Here is a 22,157-nt window from a genome sequence, read left to right as displayed (position 1 = left end):
TTTCCGTTTTTGGATGGAGGCTATTTTTATGAGCTGCCCTCTGACTACAGCTTTATGAGCAGCCCACAGGGTCTCGTCAGAAATTTCCCCATTATTATTAAGTTTAAAATATTCTGTTAACACTGACTCTACTTCATCATGTACCTTCTGCCTACCAAGCAAGCTGTTATTCAGTCTCCACCTAGGGGAATTTTGAACATTAAAGCTACCCTGAACAGACAAAGAGATCGGCGCATGATCTGTCCAAGTAATTAAACCAATATCAGCTGCCACACAATTACTTATAGATTTGCTGTCGACCAAAAAAAAATCAATTCTACTTGATGAGCGATGCCTGGAAGAGAAGAATGTATAGTCTCTTTCTGATGCGTGCAAATATCTCCAGATGTCATGAAAATGGAATTCATTGATGAGATGCTTAAGTTCCTTAGCATGTGGGATGCTGGTGTTGGAGCAATCCATGGAGCGTATTACAGGTATATTAAAGTCTCCACAGATGATTTCCGCCCCTGTGGCAGTATCTTTGAATGCTTGGAAAAATTTCCTAGCAAAGGTCAATTGTGATGAATTTGGGGAGTAGACCGTTGCCAAGGTATAAGGGACGCTGTTGATATAACAAGACAAAATAATATATCTTCCATCCGCTCCATAACTGACATTTATCAATTTAAAGGCCACTGAGTTCTTTATTAAAATGGCCACTCCTCCTCTTTTTTTTTGAGTCATTAGCAAAAAAGGTGTGTTGGAACCTTGGATGAAGTAGCCGTTTATTATCTGTGGAAAGAAGGTGGGTCTCCTGAATGCACGCTATATCACAGTTAGATGCCTTCACCTCTCTCCACATCATTGACCTTTTTGCTGGGGAGTTGAGTCCGTTCACATTAATAGACAATATCTTAATTCTCATATTGGAGCCGCAGGGGGGTTTGAATTCCTTGGAACGCCATCAGGGATGAGAGGGTCTAGACCAGCAAGGAATTGAGAGAAATTTCCAGAAAAAATTAAGGAACATTTGTGAGAAGAGGAACAAAAACAAAAAAATTCCAACAACACCGGTTTGCCCCGAGTAGGGTGCCCGGTGTATAACCGCTCGCCATAGGCGAGAACATCAGGGGGGCTGCGTGACATCCCGTGTCACAGGGGCAGGGGCAGCAGGTGCCATAAGCAGGAAGGAGTCCCAGCTAAGCTACTGACCATTCAGGGTTAATCCTGTCTGGAGGGCCTCTTTGATTCTCCTGCCCACCAGGGTTTGGTGGGTGGGCTATTCCCCAGTCATCCAGCAATTTGCCCAGCTGAGAAGGAGTATGACATATGTGAGTGCCTCCATCTTTGAAAATTATCATCTTCACCGGAAAACCCCACTTGTACTTGATGTCTTGATCTCTAAGGAGTTTAGAAAGGTGGGCAAATTCTCTTCTTTTATTAAGAGTTGCAGCAGAAAGATCTGGGAAGATTTTTAGTCCCATGAAAGTGTCTGGCAGGGCTGGATTTCCCCTCAGTGTGTGCAGCACAGCTTCTTTTGTTTTATAGAAATGAAGTCTAGCCAGGACATCTTTAGGCAGAGCTGGATCTATGCCTTTGGCTTTAGGGACTCTATGAATCCTGTCCACTATCAGGTCTCTGGTGTCCCATCCAGGGAGTATAAGCTGCAGAAACTTGTGGAAGTATTCCTGGAGGTCTTTATCTGCTACTGATGAGGGAATCCCTCTGATTTTTAGGTTATTTCTTCGGGATCTGTCCTCTATATCACTGATTTTAAGTTTTAGTGCCTCCACCTCCTTTTCCAAAGCTGTGTTAGCATCTATCAGATTGTTATGTGATGTTGCAAATTCAGCCATTTTAGTTTCTACATGCTCTGTGCGAACCCCTAGAGACCTGATCTCTTCCTTCAGCTCTCTTACTATTTCTCTGAGATCAGCTTGCAAGGAAGCCCTCAGCGTTTTCAGCAGAGCTTGCATTGTTTCCTCTGTCAGAGGAATGGCTGTGCAGCCTCTCAAGCAGCCTGTTTCTCCTTGTGAGGAGTGGGAAGAAGCTGAGTGGGAAGCCATCTTGATTGGTGAGGAGAGATCCCTATCCAGGGGAAAGAAGTCTGTCAGTTTGGCTGGAGTGTCAGTTTTTTTAGGTCTCCCCTTAGGCATAGCTGGGGGCTGGGGTTACTCACACCTCCTGTAGCTGGTAATCCTGTTATCTGTGAGCTGATAAGAGCCGGTTTATCCTGCTGTCAGCACAGAGCTCTCCTTCAAGCAGCTGTCGCCATCAGCGTGCAGGCCACGCCCCGAGCACACTGATACTTGATCAAGTAAAACCCTCAGTGATCAAGAGCTCCACGCCTGAAATGCATTTGAGTTGTCCTGACCAAACATGGATTTTAATATTTTGCAATAAATTAAATTTTTATTTTATTGGAAACCTCCTTTTTCTTGCAAATTTTGGACTGACAGCCCGGACCTGGATGAATCTCCAATTACATGAATTACGGGTTTTCAATTTAGATCACGGTGAGCCTCAGTTTTTTTCTTTTTCAAGTAACAGTCTAGAAATATACATAATATACGTAGCGGGTGAAGTAAATATTGAACACGCCACCAATTTTCTAAGCAAATATATTTCTAAGGATGCTATTGAGATTAATTTCTCACCAGATGTCAGTAACAACCCATCCAATCCACACAGGCATAGAAATCAAACCATAGATGTTCATAAATTAAGTTTTGTAGTAATGATAAATGACACAGGGAAAAAGTATTGAACACATGAAGAAAGGGAGGTGCAAAAAGCCATGGAAACTCATGACACCAGCTGAAATCTAACACTAATTAAAAAGCAATCCTGCCACTTAGTAAAAAATATCAGCATGTTCAACTGATAACCTATGTAAAAGTTTTGCATTATGAGGGTGTAACGTAACACTTTTATATAGGCCAACAGTTGAAAAAAAAACAAGATCTCATGATGAGTAAAACCAGTGAGCAGTCTCAAGACCATCACAACCTTTTTGTTTGAAAACATATTGATGGTATTGGCTACAGAAAATTTTTTAAAGTACTGAAGGTTCTAGTGAGCATGGTTGGAGCCATAATCCAGAAGTGGAAGGAACATCATTTCATCATAAACCAGCCACAACCAGGTGATCTTCGCAAGATTTCAGACAGAAGAGTGAAACGAATTATCAGAAGAATTGTCCAAAAGCCTAGGACCACCTGATGAGAGCTACAGAAAGACCTGGAATCAGCAGTTACAAGTAATGCACTCAACCTCCATAGACTTTATGTACGCTCACCACGCGACTCTTTTGCTGCACATGCAAGGCACGTTGAAGCATGTTTAAAGTTTTCTTAACAACATTTAGACAAACTTGTGAAATACTGGGAGAATATAGTCTAGTCAGATGAAACCAAAATTTAACTCTTTAGATGCCATAATACATTCCATGTTTAGAGGCCAAAGGACACTACATAAGATGACAGTTTTTGTTACAGGTATTATGATCTAAAGTATAATATTATATAGTATAGTATAATATTATATAATAGTATAATCCTGAAATTTGTCAATAAAATCCCTTATAGGCAGTGCTTTTTTTGCGGTGGTACGCGCCGGTACGGTGTACCGGAGAATCTGAAGAGCGCCTCTGGCTCTGTCCACATGGCTAATTTGTAAACTATACAAATTAGCCATGTGGAGCGGAGGCACAAACCAGAGGCGTCTCTAGGAGGGAGCTGGCGGGGCGCTGTCGGGCTGCTTGATGCTGCGGTGTGGAAGTCTGTCGGGGTGGGAGCCGCTATTCTCTGAGCGCAGCTGTCATACTGACAGCCGCACTCATAGAAAGTTCAGCGCGCGGCTCCCACTGCTCAGTTGTCCTTGTATCTGTCAGACGCGAGGACAATTGAAGCGGTGAACCCTGGCACTGACTTCCGGGTCAGCACGATGGCTTTCATGTGATCAGGTCAGCTGATCACACTGCTGACCCGAACGTCAGGGCTGCAGCGGGGAGGCGGCAGATAAACGCAGTTAAGTGCTCCACTGTGGAGCTGAAGACACGGAAGAGAAACATTATGGATTGAGAGGGGAGTATTTATGAAACAGTATGGGGGAGAGAGGGTGGGGGAGGGAACTATCTGTGGACACACTATGGGGGGGACAGAGGGTGGGGAATGGGAACCATCTGTGGACACACTTTGGGGGGACAGAGGGTGGGGAGGGGGAAATATCTATATACACAGTAGGGGGAGAGGGGGGAACTATATGGACAGAGTATGGTGGGAAGAGAGGATGAGGTTTCATGCATGGGGAGAGAGAGGATGAGGTTTCATGCATGGGGAGAGAGAGGATGAGGTTTCATGCATGGGGAGAAAGAGGATGAGGTTTCATGCATGGGGAGAGAGGGGATGAGGTTTCATGCATGGGGAGAGAGAGGATGAGGTGTCATGCATGGGGAGAGAGAGGATGAGGTTTCGTGCATGGGGACAGAGAGGATGATGGATGATGCATGGGGACAGAGAGGATCAGGGGTGATGCATGGAGACAGAGAGGATGTGGAGCGAACTGGAAAGAAATTTTGAGGACACAGAATAAAGAGTGATATGGTATGAGGACCAAGTGGGCAGGATGGGGAGTGACGTGGAAAAGTATATGGACACACAGGAGGTAGTGAGGAGACAGTAGGGATGAGAAGAATGTGAGGGGCACAGAATAAAGACTGGGTAGTGGAGGGGGGTGGTATGGAAAAGGGGCAGAATGGGAGGAGAGTGTGAGGTTATAGCAAGGAGGGGGAGTGTGATGAAGGCACAGTATAAAGACTGGGCAGTATAAGGGGACACAGTGTAAATGACACTTTAAACAGTAGGCTCAGTTTGGAAAGAGAGGGAATATAGAGGGCATGTACCATAAGAGGGACAGTGTTGGTCATATTTTGTGCAGAGAATACTGTGAGGGGCCATTAATTATTCTGGGGCACAGCGTAGGGCAGATATTTTTAAATAGAAGTATTATAATCATTCTGTTACTTTTAGGGGCATCGTGTCGGGATGTGTTACAGAAGACCGGAGAAGATGGAAATCTGCAGAGACGAGTTGTGAATGTGAAAAGTCATCATTGCGTCAGGACAAAAAGAAGAATAGAAAGAAACAACCGGAGACAACATCATCTATAAGGTACCTGAATGTAAATATTTATTTGTGATACTGACAATGTCTTATCATTAGGCCTTGGTCCCACTTGCACATTGCTTCTGATATGAACGCAATGGGACCCCCACTGATTAGCTGATTATGGTGCAGGTGGCCGGAAATGCTTATTTCTGGATCTGCTCCGTCCTCTGATGGTGTCCGTGGCCGGGTACTGCACATCCACCTCATTGATTTTAATAGGAGACTGCTGCCACTATCAGAAGACGGAGCAGATTCAGAACTGAGCACTTCCTGCCACCTGCCACCACCGACACCTAGAGTAGGGAATTGGCGGGGTTGCCAGGTGCCGAACCCCGACCAGTCAGACATTGGTGATCTATCCTAAGGAAAGGCCATTAATGTTAAAGTAGCGGACAATCTCTTTAATAAAGTCTTGTGCCGTCTGACAATCTGATAAGTTAAGGGTTACTATGTTTTTATTTATGCTGTTAGGAGCATTAAAGGGGTTGTCCAAATTTGTGATGAGTCTGCAGCCACTCTATGTGTCACTCTATGTGACTGCAGCCTTCTGAATTCTCACAGTGTGCACACTGCACGCTGCCAGGATTCTCTGGTGCCGCCGGTGAGAGTGGGAGGTTATAAAGCTGCAAGTATGCGATTTACATAGATGTGGTCACGTGCTGAACAGACATGCTCAATGAAAATGAATTAACTGAGGCTGGACACATCAAATCAGAATGTGGCCAGAAGTATTCAAATCTCATACTTGTGCTCACATGATCATTCACTCTCTCCACTGGCACCGGCAACCCCCCGCTCCTCAATCTCGGCTACCAGTGTCGGACAGAAACACACCCTGCCCCGCGCTCCTCGCCTCTGAGATGAGTATCAGCAAATATTTTTTTTTACAAAAAAAGCACTGCTTATATGTATTGGATCCTTTAGTGCAATTATTCACATCTTATATTCAGCCTGCCTTTACTAAAGGTTGAGTTGTGTCATACTCAGAAGTCAGGCTGATGGATGTCTAAGTAGGGGATGAGGCAGGATGCAAGTCAGGAAAAATCAAGGTCAATATCAGTAGTATGAGGTCTACTGTTACAAACATTGTTATAGTAAGTTGAAAATTTCATTTTATTTGATAGTGTATAGACATTTTTGTACAGAAATATTATAAGATAAATGATTTCAATTCAAGTTATTTAAAATTAATTAATTTGATTTTATTTTTGACAGATGACTGTACGAGCAGCTCAGAGAAACATCCGATATTTTCAGATTTTAAAGCTAATTATCATGGTATCACAACAGATACGTACAAAGAGCATGCAGTTATCTCAAATAAAGCTCTAAGCCTGCACAGCAAAAGTCAATCATCTCATTCTTCACAAGTCCTATCTTCACCATGGACTGTTACGCAAAACGAAAATAACAAAAAGAATGGTGAACATCAAAAAGCTCACAAAAGAAAGGAGTCATATGAATGTTTAGAATGTGGGAAATGTTTTATAAAAAAATCAAATCTTTTTACACATCAGGGAATTCATACAGGAGAGGAGCCATTTTCATGCTCAGAATGTGGGAAATGTTTTAATCAGAAATCAAGTTTAGATAAACACAAAAGAAGTCATACAGGGGAGAAACCATATTCATGTTCAGAATGTGGAAAATGTTTTAAGGAAAAAACAGGTTTAGTTAAACATAAAATAATTCACACAGGGGAAAAGCCATTTTTATGTTCAGAATGTGGGAAATGTTTTAACCTAAAAACAAATCTTGTTAGACATCAGATAATTCACACAGGAGAGGTGCCATTTCGATGCTCAGAATGTGGGAAATGTTTTAATCAGAAATCAAGCTTGGATAAACACAAAAGAATTCATACAGGGGAGAAACCATATTTATGTTCAGAATGTGGGAAATGTTTTATGGATAAATCAAATTTTTATAGACATCAAAAAGTTCACACAGTGAAGAAGCAATTTTCATGTTCAGAATGTGGGAAATGTTTCAACCTAAATCCAAATCTTGTTAGGCATCTGAGAATTCACACAGGAGAGGAGCTATTTCTATGTTCAGAATGTGGGAAATGTTTTACTCAGAAATCGAGTTTAGATAAATACAAAAGAATTCATACAGGGGAAAAACCATATTCATGTTCATAATGTGGGAAATGTTTTATGAATAAATCAAATCTTTGTAGACATCAGAAAGTTCACACAGGGAACAAGCAATTTTAATGTACTTAAAGTGGAAAATATTTTAATATTGGATAGTAATTTTGGGCAGCACAATGGCTCAGTTTAGCTTTGCAGCACTGAAGTCTTAGGTTTATATCCCATCAAGGACAACATCTGGAATAAGTTTGCATGTTCTCAACATGTTTGGCTGGGTTTTATCTTGGGTCACCAGTTTCCTGCCACACTCCAAAGACCTACTGATAGGGAATGTAGACTGTGAGCCCCAATGGGGACAGTGATGATGATGCTGTGGAATTAATGCACTATAAAAGTGAGTAAAATAAATACAGTTCTAAATGAGAATTAAAAATTGTATACAATTTACAATAACCATCTACAACCCCTGGCAAAAATTATGGACTCACCTGGCTCTGAGGATGTTCATTAAGTTGTTTACTTTTGTTTAAAAAAAGCAGATCACAGACATGGCACAAAACTAAAGTAATTTCAAATGTCAACTTTCTGGCTTTAAGAAACACTAAAGAAAATCATGAAAACATAATGTGCTAGCCAGTAATGGTTACTTTTCAAGACCAAACAGGGGGAAAATTATGGAATCACTCAATTACAGTGCCTACAAGTAGTATTCAACCCCCTGCAGATTTAGCAGGTTTACACATTCGGAATTAACTTGGCATTGTGACATTTGGACTGTAGATCAGCCTGGAAGTGTGAAATGCACTGCAGCAAAAAAGAATGTTATTTCTTTATTTGTTTTTTTTTTTAAATGGTGAAAAGTTTATTCAGAGGGTCATTTATTATTCAACCCCTCAAACCACCAGAATTCTGTTTGGTTCCCCTAAAGTATTAAGAAGTATTTCAGGCACAAAGAACAATGAGCTTCACATGTTTGGATTAATTATCTCTTTTTCCAGCCTTTTCTGACTAATAAAGACCCTCCCCAAACTTGTGAACAGCACTCATACTTGGTCAACATGGGAAAGACAAAGGAGCATTCCAAGGCCATCAGAGACAAGATCGTGGAGGGTCACAAGGCTGGCAAGGGGTACAAAACCCTTTCCAAGGAGTTGGGCCTACCTGTCTCCACTGTTGGGAGCATCATCCGGAAGTGGAAGGCTTATGGAACTACTGTTAGCCTTCCACGTCCTGGACAGCCTTTGAAAGTTTCCTCCCGTGCCGAGGCCAGGCTTGTCCGAAGAGTCAAGGCTAACCCAAGGACAACATGGAAGGAGCTCCGGGAAGATCTCATGGCAGTGGGGACATTGGTTTCAGTCAATACCATAAGTAACGTACTCCACCGCAATGGTCTCTGTTCCAGACGAGCCCGTAAGGTACCTTTACTTTCAAAGCGTCATGTCAAGGCTCATCTACAGTTTACTCATGATCACTTGGAGGACTCTGAGACAGACTGGTTCAAGGTTCTCTGGTCTGATGAGACCAAGATCGCGATCTTTGGTGCCAACCACACACGTGACGTTTGGAGACTGGATGGCACTGCATACGACCCCAAGAATACCATCCCTACAGTCAAGCATGGTGGTGGCAGCATCATGCTGTGGGGCTGTTTCTCAGCCAAGGGGCCTGGCCATCTGGTCCGCATCCATGGGAAGATGGATAGCACGGCCTACCTGGAGATTTTGGCCAAGAACCTCCGCTCCTCCATCAAGGATCTTAAGGTGGGTCGTCATTTCATCTTCCAACAAGACAACGACCCAAAGCACACAGCCAAGAAAACCAAGGCCTGGTTCAAGAGGGAAAAAATCAAGGTGTTGCAGTGGCCTAGTCAGTCTCCTGACCTTAACCCAATTGAAAACTTGTGGAAGGAGCTCAAGATTAAAGTCCACATGAGACACCCAAAGAACCTAGATAACTTGGAGAAGATCTGCATGGAGGAGTGGGCCAAGATAACTCCAGAGACCTGTGCCGGCCTGATCAGGTCTTATAAAAGACGATTATTAGCTGTAATTGCAAACAAGGGTTATTCTACAAAATATTAAACCTAGGGGTTGAATAATAATTGAGCCACACTTTTATGTTGAAAATTTAACTGAGCAACATAACTTGTTGGTTTGTAAGATTTATGCATCTGTTAATAAATCCTGCTCTTGTTTGAAGTTTGCAGGCTCTAACTTATTTGCATCTTATCAAACCTGCTAAATCTGCAGGGGGTTGAATACTACTTGTAGGCACTGTATGAGGAAAAAATTATAGAATCATTAAAAACAAACAAAAGAAAACTCCAATACATCACTAGTATTTTGTTGCACCACCTCTGGCTTTTATAACAGCTTGCAGTCTCTGAGGCATGGACTTAATGAGTGACAAACAGTACTCAATCTGGCTCCAACTTTCTCTGATTGCTGTTGCCAGATTAGCTTTGCAGGTTGGAGCCTTGTCATGGACCATTTTCTTCAACTTCCACCAAAGATTTTCAATTGGATTGAAATCCGGACTGTTTGCAGGCCATGTCATTTACCTTATGTGTCTTCTTTCAAGGAATGTTTTCACAGTTTTTGCTCTATGGCAGGATGCATTATCATCTTGATAATTTATTTCATCATCCCCAAACATCCTTTCAATTGATGGGATAAGAAAAGTGTCGAAAATTTCAATATAAATTTGGGCATTTATTGAAGATGTAATGACAGCCATCTCCCCAGTACCTTTACCTGACATGCAGCCCCTTATCATCAATAACTGTGGAAATTTACATGTTCTCTTTTGGTAGTCATCTTTTTAATGTTTAGCTTTTCTGTATGTAAATCCCATTTCCTTTAGGCGGTTTCTTACAGTTTGGTCACAGACATTGACTCCAGTTTCCTCCCATTCGTTCCTCATTTGTTTTGTTGTGCATTTCTTGTTTTGGAGACATATTCCTTTAAGTTTCCTGTCTTGACGCTTTGATGTCTTCCTTGGTCTACCAGTATGTTTGCCTTTAACAACCTTCCCATGTTGTTTATATTTGGTCCAGATTTTAGACACAACTGACTCTGAACAACCAACATCTTTTGCAACATTTCGTGATGATTTACCCTCTTTTAAGAGTTTGATAATCCTCTCCTTTGTTTCAATTGACATCTCTCGTGTTGGATCTATGATTCATGTCAGTCCACTTAGTAAAACAGCTCTCCAAGATGTGATCACTCCTTTTTAAATGCAGACTAACAAGCAGATCTTATTTAATGCAGATGTTAGTTTTGGGAATGAAAATTTACAGGGTGATTCCATAATTTTTTTCTCATAATTAAGTGATTCCATAATTTTTCCACTGTTTGGTCGTGTAAAGTAACCGTTACTGGCTAGCACATTATGTTTTCTTGATTATTTTAGTGTTTTTTAAATCCAGAAAGTTGCCACTTGAAATTACTTTAGTTGTGTGCCATGTCTGTGATCTGCTTTTTTTTTTTGTAAACAAAAGTAAACAACTGAATGAACATCCTCAGAGCCAGGGGTTGTATTATCAAAAAGCAAAGAAAATCCAAATATCACAAATATACAGTGAATAGGCACTCTATTAGATATACACATCTTTACTTATTTTGAGAAATTACACAGGGCGGTAGCTATTTTTTAATCATTTAATCAAGAAGGCTGACATTGTCAAACCCAGACTCTTTAATGAAATTGCCAGATAGAGAAATATGATTTGTCACTACACAGAACATATTTCTATTGTTTCAGATTTCAGTGATGGTGTGCTTTACACCACTCCATTCAATTTTTGGTATTGTGCTTGGTGACGAAAAGGCTTGAATGTAGCTGCTTCGACATAGAACCCTATATCTTGAAACTTCCAGCACAGTTTTTTTGGCTGATTTTGGCTGAATGCCAGATAACGTTTGGAAATCTAGTTAGTGATTGTAAAATCCAAATTTTCATAGGTAATCCATTGTGCATATACTATATATTTATAAGACCTATATACCAGGCTTCTCGATACCAGGCTCAGTGAGTGCAATTTGGTTACATTGTCTTCAGGACTATAGGTGTCATGTCTTCCCCTGATGAGCCACCAAGGTCAAATGCATTGAGAAGAACCTGTGTGATATATAGGGTCAGTCACAATACGGCCAGTTATGGACAGGCTTTTCAAGGGCGAGAGTTTGTGTTGAGAAAAAGGGTCAGTGTTAGTCCCACACAGGGATAGTGACTGGTGTCTCCATCCCCGCCTTATGTTGCAGATATAAGGAATACGGAACAAGGGAGACACCTGATCCACCTCAAGAGCAAACTTTATCTGGGTGAGATCATTCTTTGTTTGATGTATCTAATTAAATGTGGATATGAGGCTGATCATTGATAAATTATTGCCTTGTATGTACTTTTATATGTGTACAGGTAGCAGTGCTCTGCCAGTGTATCCTCTGCTTAATGATAACAATATTTGAGGGGGATAGATAAATTACCAGATGCAGTAGCTTATCTATTCTCATACTCTTTGGGGTCATTCCATGGTTACTTACGTTACATTCACAAGCCAAAAACTGAGTTAATAATGGCTACAGACTGTTCTCTGAAGGCAGGCACAAAAATGAATGAATGTATATAGTACATTGAACTATTCTCAATAGATTTCAACACAGTTTGATTTTTCAACAATACAAATTAATAACATTGTATTTTGTATTTAATTTGTGTTGTTGAAAAATCAAACTGTTTTGAAAAATATTGAGAATAGTTGAATGTACAATATACATTCATTCATTTTTGTGCCTGCCTTCAGAGAACAGTCTGTAGCCATTATTAACTCAGTTTTTGACTTGTGAATGTAACGTTAGTAACCATGGAATGATCCTTTGGGCGTAGTGCAACCTGTTACCCTTTTGGTGACACAAGAATTTGAATCTTTAATATTTGGGTGATTTTGTGGACCATTGTTCTTGTTGCAACTTTTTTGTGATTTTTTTTTTACTCACCCTATATTGAAGATGTTTCTTTTTTCTCGTTTTTAAGGATTATTATCCTATGGCACCCTTTATATGGTCACTCTTCGGGCATAGTGCAATCTTTGTCTTCCACTTAGGCCGGGGCCACACGGGGCACTAGTGCGATCCTCGCATGACACTTGGCTCACGCTGGCAGCACAGCGGGAGCTGAGTGTCATGCGAGTGTCCCTGCGACTGAGGTCCGATCATGGGGAGAGGGCTTGCACTGAGGAAGGGTGGGACAGCGCTACGGAGGGGCGGGCCGGCATGGAGGAGGGGAGGGATTTATCTCCCTATCTCCTCCGTAGCCGGCTATTGCCATTCTCGCACTGCACTCGCGGTACATCCGGCGCCGGTAGCAACATCGCAGCGTGTGACACCAAGGAGCGATGATCAACGATCGCAAAATCATTAAAAAACGGTGATCGTTGACACGTCGCTCCTTTCCTTAATATCGCTGCTGCCACAGGTACGATGTTGTTCGTCGGTTCTGCGGCATCACACAACGCTATGTGTGACACCGCAGGAACGACGAACATCTCCTTACCTGCGTCCACCGGCAATGCGGAAGGAAGGAGGTGGGCGGGATGTTACGTCCCGCTCATCTCCACCCCTCCGCTTCTATTGGCCGGCCGCTTAGTGACGCCGCAGTGACGTCGCTATGATGCCGAACGCACCTCCTCCTTGAGGGAGGGATTGTTCGGCGATGACAAGGTATATGCGTGTGACGCTGCCGTAGCGATAATGTTCGCTACTGTAGCGATCACCACATATCGCACCAACGACGGGGGCAGGTGCTAACGCTCGCGACATCGCTAGCAATCGCTAGCAATGTCGCAGCGTGTAAAGCACCCTTTAGTCTCCCTCCCTTTTTTATAAGAACCACCTTTTTTATAAAAACAACCTTTTGATATAACATTTATTACCCATATTTATACGGGTGGTTATACCAATTTCGTTTTTAATTGGGTATGGGGGAGGGTCACAATTCTTGTTGGTATTTTTATAAAAATGATCTTCAAAGGGAACCTGTCAGGTGCAATATGAACCCAGAACCACGAGCAGTTCTGGGTACATATTGCGAATTCCTTCATAAAACACCAATACCACAACAATTATGGAACACTTGCTACATCATATATTAACACCAACACAAAACCAAAAGCAAGATAATTTACAAAGGTTTTTCCTCAAAAAATCTTTATTAACAATAATTATTTATGCATATAAAAAAGAGACAATCGAATGAACCACCCAAGTGACGGATGGACTCCTGATGAAGCAGGGTAGCTGCGAAACGCGTGTCAGTGTTCGTGGGTGCCGCCGCACCGATACCTTGGTTGGACATATTATAACTGGTAATATGATGTGTGGCTTATATATTATATTCTGATGTCTCTATATATAATTATTTACACCTGATAGGTATTATATACATACAGTACAGACCAAAAGTTTGGACACACCTCATCTCTAAAACAACTGTTAAGAGGAGACTTTGTGCAGCAGGCCTTCATGGTAAAATAGCTGCTAGGAAACCACTGCTAAGGGCAGGCAACAAGCAGAAGAGACTTGTTTGGGCTAAAGAACACAAGGAATGGACATTAGAAAGTGGAAATCTGTGCTTTGGTCTGATGATTCCAAATTTTAGATCTTTGGATCCAACCACCGTGTCTTTGTAGAAAAGGTGAATGGATGGACTTTACATGGCTGGTTCCCACCGTGAAGCATGGAGGAGGTGTGATGCTGGGGGGGTGCTTTGCTGGTGACACTGTTGGGGATTTATTCAAAATTGAAGGCATACAGAACCAGCATGGCTACCACAGTATCTTGCAGCGGCGTGCTATTCCATCCGGTTTGCGTTTAGTTGGACCATCATTTATATTTCAACAGGACAATGACCCCAAACACACCTCCAGGCTGTGTAAGGGCTATTTGACTAAGAAGGAGAGTGATGGGGTGCTATGCCAGATGACCTGGCCTCCACAGTCACCAGACCTGAACCCAATTGAGATGGTTTGGGGTGTACTGGACCGCAGAGTGAAGGCAAAAGGGCCAACAAGTGCTAAGCATCTCTGGGAACATCTTCAAGACTGTTGGAAAACCATTTCCGGTGACTACCTCTTGAAACTCATCAAGAGAATGCCAAGAGTGTGCAAACTAGTAATGAAAGCAAAAGGTGGCTACTTTGAAGAATATTTTCAGTTGTTTCACACTTTTTTCAGTAATTCATTCCACATGTGTTAATTCATAGTTTTGATGCCTTCTATGTGAACTGCAGATTCTGCTATTAGCCATATACTTGATAATACTATTTGTCTTCCTTGGTATATGGTGGTGTGAAATTTTCACCATAGGTGCCGTGTCCCCCATGTGGATTTTTTCCATCCGTCACTTGGGTGGTCCAGTCGATTGTCTGTTTTTTTTATATGCATAAACAATTATTGTTAATAAAGATTTTTTGAGGCAAAACCTTTGTAAATTATCTTGCTTGCTATCTCGGTTTTGTGTTGGTGTTAATCCCTTCATAACCGTCCCTGTATACACCAGCATACAGTAGATAAAGGGATCTTTATAAATTGTATTTCTAAAGATTTTATCGTATGCTAATGAGCGCAGGGACTAGTCCCAAGGGCGTTGCTTCCCTTGCTAGTCAGCCCCATTAGCATGTTAGTACGCCCTTTTGGGAGTGCTAACATGCTAATCAATACATAGCGCCAGAGGATGATCTCACTCACCTCTCCGCCGCCATCACCGCCCAACGCTGGATTTCGGCTCAGTGTGGATGACCTTGGAGTTTCGGTCATCTGCACAATGAAGCCAGGTGTACGCGTCCTGGCTTCAAATTGAAGTAGTGCTCATGACCGAGACTCCGGGTTCATGCACACTAAGTGGAAATCCAGCGTCGGACGCAATGGCAGCGGAGAGGTGTGTGAGATCATCTTGTGACGCTGTGTATTCATTAGCATGATAACACGCCCACAGGGACGTACTAACATGCTAATGGAGCCAACTAGCCAGGGGAAGTAACGCCCAGGGAACTAGTCCCCTCACTCATTAGCATACGATATAAGATCTTTAGAAATATGTTTTCTAAATATCTCTTTATCCATGCTAGTGTATACAGGGACGGTTAGGCAGGGATTAGCAATATACACCCAGAACTGCTTGTGGTTCTGGGTGCATGTTGCACCTGATAGGTTCCCTTTAATGTTTGTTCCCTTTTATGTTTTAGTAATCACATTACTGTTACTTCTTATTCATCCTGTAAACTAACATAAATTTTGTACAATGAACCCTTATTTTTTTCTCTTATATAAAATACATTTGTTTATTTATACACCTTTGCAGTCTCCAAATCCTGAGTCTCATCTCAATCTTATTTTTTCTAAGTAAGGCATATAGTTTTCAACATTGATTCAGCAGAGTGTTAGCAAGTTTCAAACACTATCGCCTTGCCATCACCTGATGCCAGTTATAGAAAGCATTTTGAACTGACCACCACTGAACGAGTACGTCCATGGAAGCTGTGCTGCCTGTAGCCCTGGTTCTTGGGTGCAGCACTGAAGTTGCTGACCTCTAGTCTCTTGCAGTCTTGGAGCACTGGTCTTTGCCTGCAATAGTTGGTGCATATCCTTTTGTCTATGTCCCCCTGTCTGTCTTCCTCCCCCTGTGTTTTATAACAGTAGTGGTGACGTCTAGCGCACTTACTTGCCTTGGCACTATACAGGGTGAGTAGAGGGACAGTTGCGGAGTATTGATGTGATAGCGATGAGAGAATGGACTCGTATAAGGATGTTATGTGGCTCAGGTTAGTGTCAGGTGGTGCCCTGACCCCGCTCCTTATCATCACGGTCTTCCTCTCATTTTCCATCTGTGTTGTAACCTCTGTGTTGCCCTGTACACCAGGCGATCCCTTGCCAAAGCGTGACAGTACATTTGTGAATGAAAAAATCTGAATCAAATAATTGAGAGGTATGTCCAAATACTTTTGACCCTGAAGTATATAGTTCATGCAGTGTACCCCGACAAATAACTTTACATTTATCCACATTGAGCATCATGTGCTCAGTGGATGTTCAAACAAACAATTTTATCCAAGTCATCTTTTAACTTGCAAATTAGGAAACATTTGGAGCAGCATATCTGTGAATGAAAATTCAAGCTTCATTCAAAAGGTTAGAAAGCACATTGATAACTAAAGACTGATAAAAATGTTATTCAACCTGACGCATTTCTGGTATACAAATATGTTAACTGTATAGAAATATGTATATATACCTATATACCACCCACAGTAATAGTTACTATATATTGTTTACATAACAGAATAGGTGAAAATATTGATATATATATATATATATATATATATATATATATATATATATATAGTACAGACCAAAAGTTTAGACACACCTTCTCATTCAAAGAGTTTTCTTTTTTTTCATGACTCTGAAAATTGTAGATTCACATTGAAGGCATCAAAACTATGAATTAACACATGTTGGACTGAAATAGTTAACAAAAAAGTGGGAAACAACTGAAAATATGTGTTATAGTCTAGGTTCTTCAAAGTAGCCACCTTTGCTTTGATTACTGCTTTGCACACTCTTGGCATTCTCTTGATGAGTTTCAAGAGGTAGTCACCGGAAATGGTCTTCCAATAGTCTTGAAGGAGTTCCCAGAGATGCTTAAACACTTATTGACCGTTTTTCCTTCGCTCTGCGGTCCAACTCACCCCAAACCATCTCGATTGGGTTCAGATCTGGTGACTGTGAAGGCCAGGTCCTCTGGCGTAGCACCCCATCACTCTCCTTCTTAGTCAAATAGCCCTTACACAGCCTGGAGGTGTGTTTTGGGTCATTGTCCTGTTGAAAAATAAATGATGATCCAACTAAACGCAAACCGGATGGAATAGCATGCCGCTGCAAGATGCTGTGATAGCCATGCTGGTTCAGTATGCCTTCAATTTTGAATAAATCCTCAACAGTGTCACCAGCAAAGCACCCCCACATCATCACACCTCCTCCTCCATGCTTCACAGTGGGAACCAGGCATGTAGAGTCCATCCGTTCACCTTTTCTGCGTCGCACAAAGACAAGGTGGTTGGATCCAAAGATCTCAAATTTGGACTCATCAGACCAAAGCACAGATTTCCACTTTCTAATGTCCAATCCTTGTGTTCTTTAGCCCAAACAAGTCTCTTCTGCTTGTTGCCTGTCCTTAGCAGTGGTTTCCTAGAAGCTATTTTACAATGAAGGCCTGCTGCACAAACTCTCCTCTTAACAGTTGTTCTAGAGCAGACCTGGGCAAGGGGCGGCCCGCGGGCCACATCCGGCCCGCCTACTCTCTGTGACTGGCCCGCCTGGCTCAGGGCGTCCTTGCTGGCCGGTCAGTGATGAGGGCAATCTGACCTGTTGTCCGGAGCTCCAGGCTTCGGGAGCCCCGTGGTCAGATTGCCCTCATCACACGCTGCGTGCCGGGTAGGAAACAGAGGACAGATCCTGCAGCTCCGCACAGTCAGTGCAGGCAGCGGAACGCAGGAATCTCTCCTCTGTTCCCTGTCCGGCACCTTTCTTTGTGACACACGCGCGCCCTGATATCGTCAGTACGGCGCGCGCGTGTCATTTGAAAAGTTCCCGCCCGGCAGGAGAAGAAGCTGCAGCGGCGGGGCCCGTACGAAGAGAGGCAGCGGCGGGGGCCGTATGGAGAGAGGCAGTGGCGGGGCCCGAACGGAGAGAAGCAGCGGCTCCTAGGAATACAGCATCGGCGCAGCCTGGGCATGTGAAAGTGAAGCTGCTCAGCGGGGAACACGTACGGAGGTGCCTGAGGAGGGGACAATAAGAAGAGAGGTGAGTGGTTACTAGTAACCTGCGGGGACAATGGGGGGGCGGGCGGGGGGTAACTTGACAAATATTTGGGGTGTAGTGGTTTAGTATATGGGAATGTAGTTTTACAGGTCTGGTATATGGGGGGGTGTAGTGGTGTAGTATATAGGGGTGTAGTGGTGTAGTATAATACAGGTGTATATAGGGGTGTAGTATAATACTACACCCCTATATGCACCTGTATTATACTACACCCCTATATACACCTATATTATACTACACCACTACAACCCTATATACACCTGTATTATACTACACCCCTATATACACCTGTATAATACAGGTGTATATAGGGGTGTAGTGGTGTAGTATAATACAGGTGTAGTATAATACAGGTGTATATAGTGGTGTAGTATAATACAGGTGTATATAGTGGTGTAGTATAACACAGGTGTATATAGGGGTGTAGTATAATACAGGTGTATATAGGGGTGTAGTATAATACATGTGTATATAGGGGTGTAGTGGTGTAGTATAATACAAGTGTAGTATATAGGAGTGTAGTATAATACAGGTGTATATAGGGGTGTAGTATAATACAAGTGTAGTATATAGGGGTGTAGTGATGTAGGTTATCACAGGTGTAGTATATAGTGATGTAGTGGTGCAGTTTATTACAGGTGTAGTATATAGTGATGTAGTATATTACAGGTATATATAGGGGTGTAGTGATGAAGTATATAGTGGTATAGTATATAGAGGTGTAGTTTATTACAGGTGTAGTGTATAGGGATGTATATTCCAAGTGTAGTATGTTAGTATGTGGCGGGTGTAGTGATGTAGTATATGGGGATTGTGTGTGTATGTATGTATACATTGTGTGTATGTGTATATATATTATATCCACACACAGTATATATGTATATATATATATATATATATATATATATATTGTAGAACCGAGTTAATTATATTAGTCCAGCCCTCTAAAACCATCCCAACTTCTCATGCGGCCCCATGGGAAAATTAATTGGCCACGCCTGTTCTAGAGATGTGTCTGCTGCTAGAACTCTGTGTGGCATTGACCTGGTCTCTAATCTGAACTGTTGTTAACCTGCGATTTCTGAGGCTGGTGACTCGGATAAACTTATCCTCCGCAGCAGAGGTGACTCTTGGTCTTCCTTTCCTGGGGTGGTCCTCATGTGAGCCAGTTACTTTGTAGCATTTGATGGTTTTTGCCACTGCACTTGGGGACACTTTCAAAGTTTTTGCAACTTTTCGGACTGACTGACCTTCATTTCTTAAAGTAATGATGGCCACTCGTTTTTCTTTACTTAGCTGCTTTTTTCTTGCCATAATACAAATTCTAACAGTTTATTCAGTAGGACTATCAGCTGTGTCCAGACTTCTGCACAACACAACTGATGGTCCCAACCCCATTTATAAGGCAAGAAATCCCACTTATTAGACCTGAGAGGGCACACCTGTGAAGTGAAAACCATTTTCAGTGACTACCTCTTGAAGCTCATCAAAAGAATGCCAAGAGTGTGCAAAGCAGTAATCAAAGCAAAAGGTGTCTACTTTGAAGAACCTAGGATATAAGACATATTTTCAGTTGTTTCACACTGTTTTGTTTTCATTCCACATGTGTATTTCATTCCACATGTGTTAATTCATAGTTTTGATGCCTTCAATGTGAATATACAATTTTCAGAGTCATGAAAATAAAGAAAACTCTTTGAATAAGAAGGTGTGTCTAAACTTTTGGTCACTACTGTATATATAGATATTAATATATATATATATATATATATATATATATATATATATATATATACAGTCAGGTCCAGAAATATTTGGACAGTGACACAAGTTTTGTTATTTTTGCTGTTTACAAAAACATGTTCAGAAATACAATTATATATATAATATGGGCTGAAAGTGCACACTCCCAGCTGCAATATGAGAGTTTTCACATCCAAATCGGAGAAAGGGTTTAGGAATCATAGCTCTGTAATGCATAGCCTCCTCTTTTTCAAGGGACCAAAAGTAATTGGACAAGGGACTCTAAGGGCTGCAATTAACTCTGAAGGCGTCTCCCTCGTTAACCTGTAATCAATGAAGTAGTTAAAAGGTCTGGGGTTGATTACAGGTGTGTGGTTTTGCATTTGGAAGTTGTTGCTGTGACCAGACAACATGAGGTCTAAGGAACTCTCAATTGAGGTGAAGCAGAACATCCTGAGGCTGAAAAAAAAGAAAAAACACATCAGAGAGATAGCAGACATGCTTGGAGTAGCAAAATCAACAGTCGGGTACATTCTGAGAAAAATGGAATTGACTGGTGAGCTTGGGAACTCAAAAAGGCCTGGGCGTCCACGGATGACAACAGTGGTGGATGATCGCCGCATACTTTCTTTGGTGAAGAAGAACCCGTTCACAACATCAACTGAAGTCCAGAACACTCTCAGTGAAGTAGGTGTATCTGTCTCTAAGTCAACAGTAAAGAGAAGACTCCATGAAAGTAAATACAAAGGGTTCACATCTAGATGCAAACCATTCATCAATTCCAAAAATAGACAGGCCAGAGTTAAATTTGCTAAAAAACACCTCATGAAGCCAGCTCAGTTCTGGAAAAGTATTCTATGGACAGATGAGACAAAGATCAACCTGTACCAGAATGATGGGAAGAAAAAAGTTTGGAGAAGAAAGGGAACGGCACATGATCCAAGGCACACCACATCCTCTGTAAAACATGGTGGAGGCAACGTGATGGCATGGGCATGCATGGCTTTCAATGGCACTGGGTCACTTGTGTTTATTGATGACATAACAGCAGACAAGAGTAGCCGGATGAATTCTGAAGTGTACCGGGATATACTTTCAGCCCAGATTCAGCCAAATGCCGCAAAGTTGATCGGACGGCGCTTCATAGTACAGATGGACAATGACTCCAAGCATACAGCCAAAGCTACCCAGGAGTTCATGAGTGCAAAAAAGTGGAACATTCTGCAATGGCCAAGTCAATCACCAGATCTTAACCCAATTGAGCATGCATTTCACTTGCTCAAATCCAGACTTAAGACGGAAAGACCCACAAACAAGCAAGACCTGAAGGCTGCGGCTGTAAAGGCCTGGCAAAGCATTAAGAAGGAGGAAACCCAGCGTTTGGTGATGTCCATGGGTTCCAGACTTAAGGCAGTGATTGCCTCCAAAGGATTCGCAACAAAATATTGAAAATAAAAATATTTTGTTTGGGTTTGGTTTATTTGTCCAATTACTTTTGACCTCCTAAAATGTGGAGTGTTTGTAAAGAAATGTGTACAATTCCTACAATTTCTATCAGATATTTTTGTTCAAACCTTCAAATTAAACGTTACAATCTGCACTTGAATTCTGTTGTAGAGGTCTCATTTCAAATCCAATGTGGTGGCATGCAGAGCCCAACTCGCGAAAATTGTGTCACTGTCCAAATATTTCTGGACCTAACTGTATATATATATATATATATATATATATATGAAAATGTTTGGGCACCCCTATTAATGTTAACCTTTTTTCTTTATAACGATTTTGTTTTTTGCAACAGCTATTTCAGTTTCATATATCTAATAAATGATGGACTCAGTAATATTTCTGGATTGAAATGAGGTTTATTGTACTAACAGAAAATGTGCAATCTGCATTTTAACACAATTTGACAGGTGCAAAAGTATGGGCACCTCAACACATGACGTCTGTTAATATTTTGTAGATGTCCCTTTTAATATTATTTTTTTTTAACATCTTCTTCTGGTACATCCTACATATTTCATATCACAAATTACAAAGAAATGCAATACAAAACATATTGTGTCTTGCAATTAAGAAACAAATTGATATTCCAATAATTATCAATCTTCAACATTCTCTTTGCATATCTGCACACTTATTACCTGCACATTTGTCAAATCTTTTCACAGATAGCTATGTCTTCTTATTTGGTATTTTTTGATGTAGGCTAAAGGATAACAGGTTATCTAGAGACTGACCTATTCTAGCCACACATCTGTGACCCTTTGGAAAAATTTAAATAAC

At 41.6% G+C, this 22,157-nt stretch overlaps 1 protein-coding gene across 1 annotated transcript in view; it reads left to right on the top strand.

Annotated features, from left to right (window-relative positions):
- The window catches only part of LOC142312836 (uncharacterized), a 149,960-nt gene that overhangs the window by 49,975 nt on the left and 77,828 nt on the right, over positions 1 to 22,157 (top strand). Inside the window, 1 exon segment of the mRNA XM_075351820.1 lies at positions 6,366 to 7,342. Within this exon segment, the coding sequence (XP_075207935.1) occupies positions 6,366 to 7,342 (977 nt within the window).

The sequence above is a fragment of the Anomaloglossus baeobatrachus genome, chromosome 5, assembly GCF_048569485.1.
Source record: "Anomaloglossus baeobatrachus isolate aAnoBae1 chromosome 5, aAnoBae1.hap1, whole genome shotgun sequence".
Taxonomy (NCBI): Eukaryota; Metazoa; Chordata; class Amphibia; order Anura; family Aromobatidae; genus Anomaloglossus; species Anomaloglossus baeobatrachus.
The sequence above is the reverse complement of the archived record's forward strand: the minus strand, read 5'-3'. Positions and strand labels throughout refer to the sequence as shown.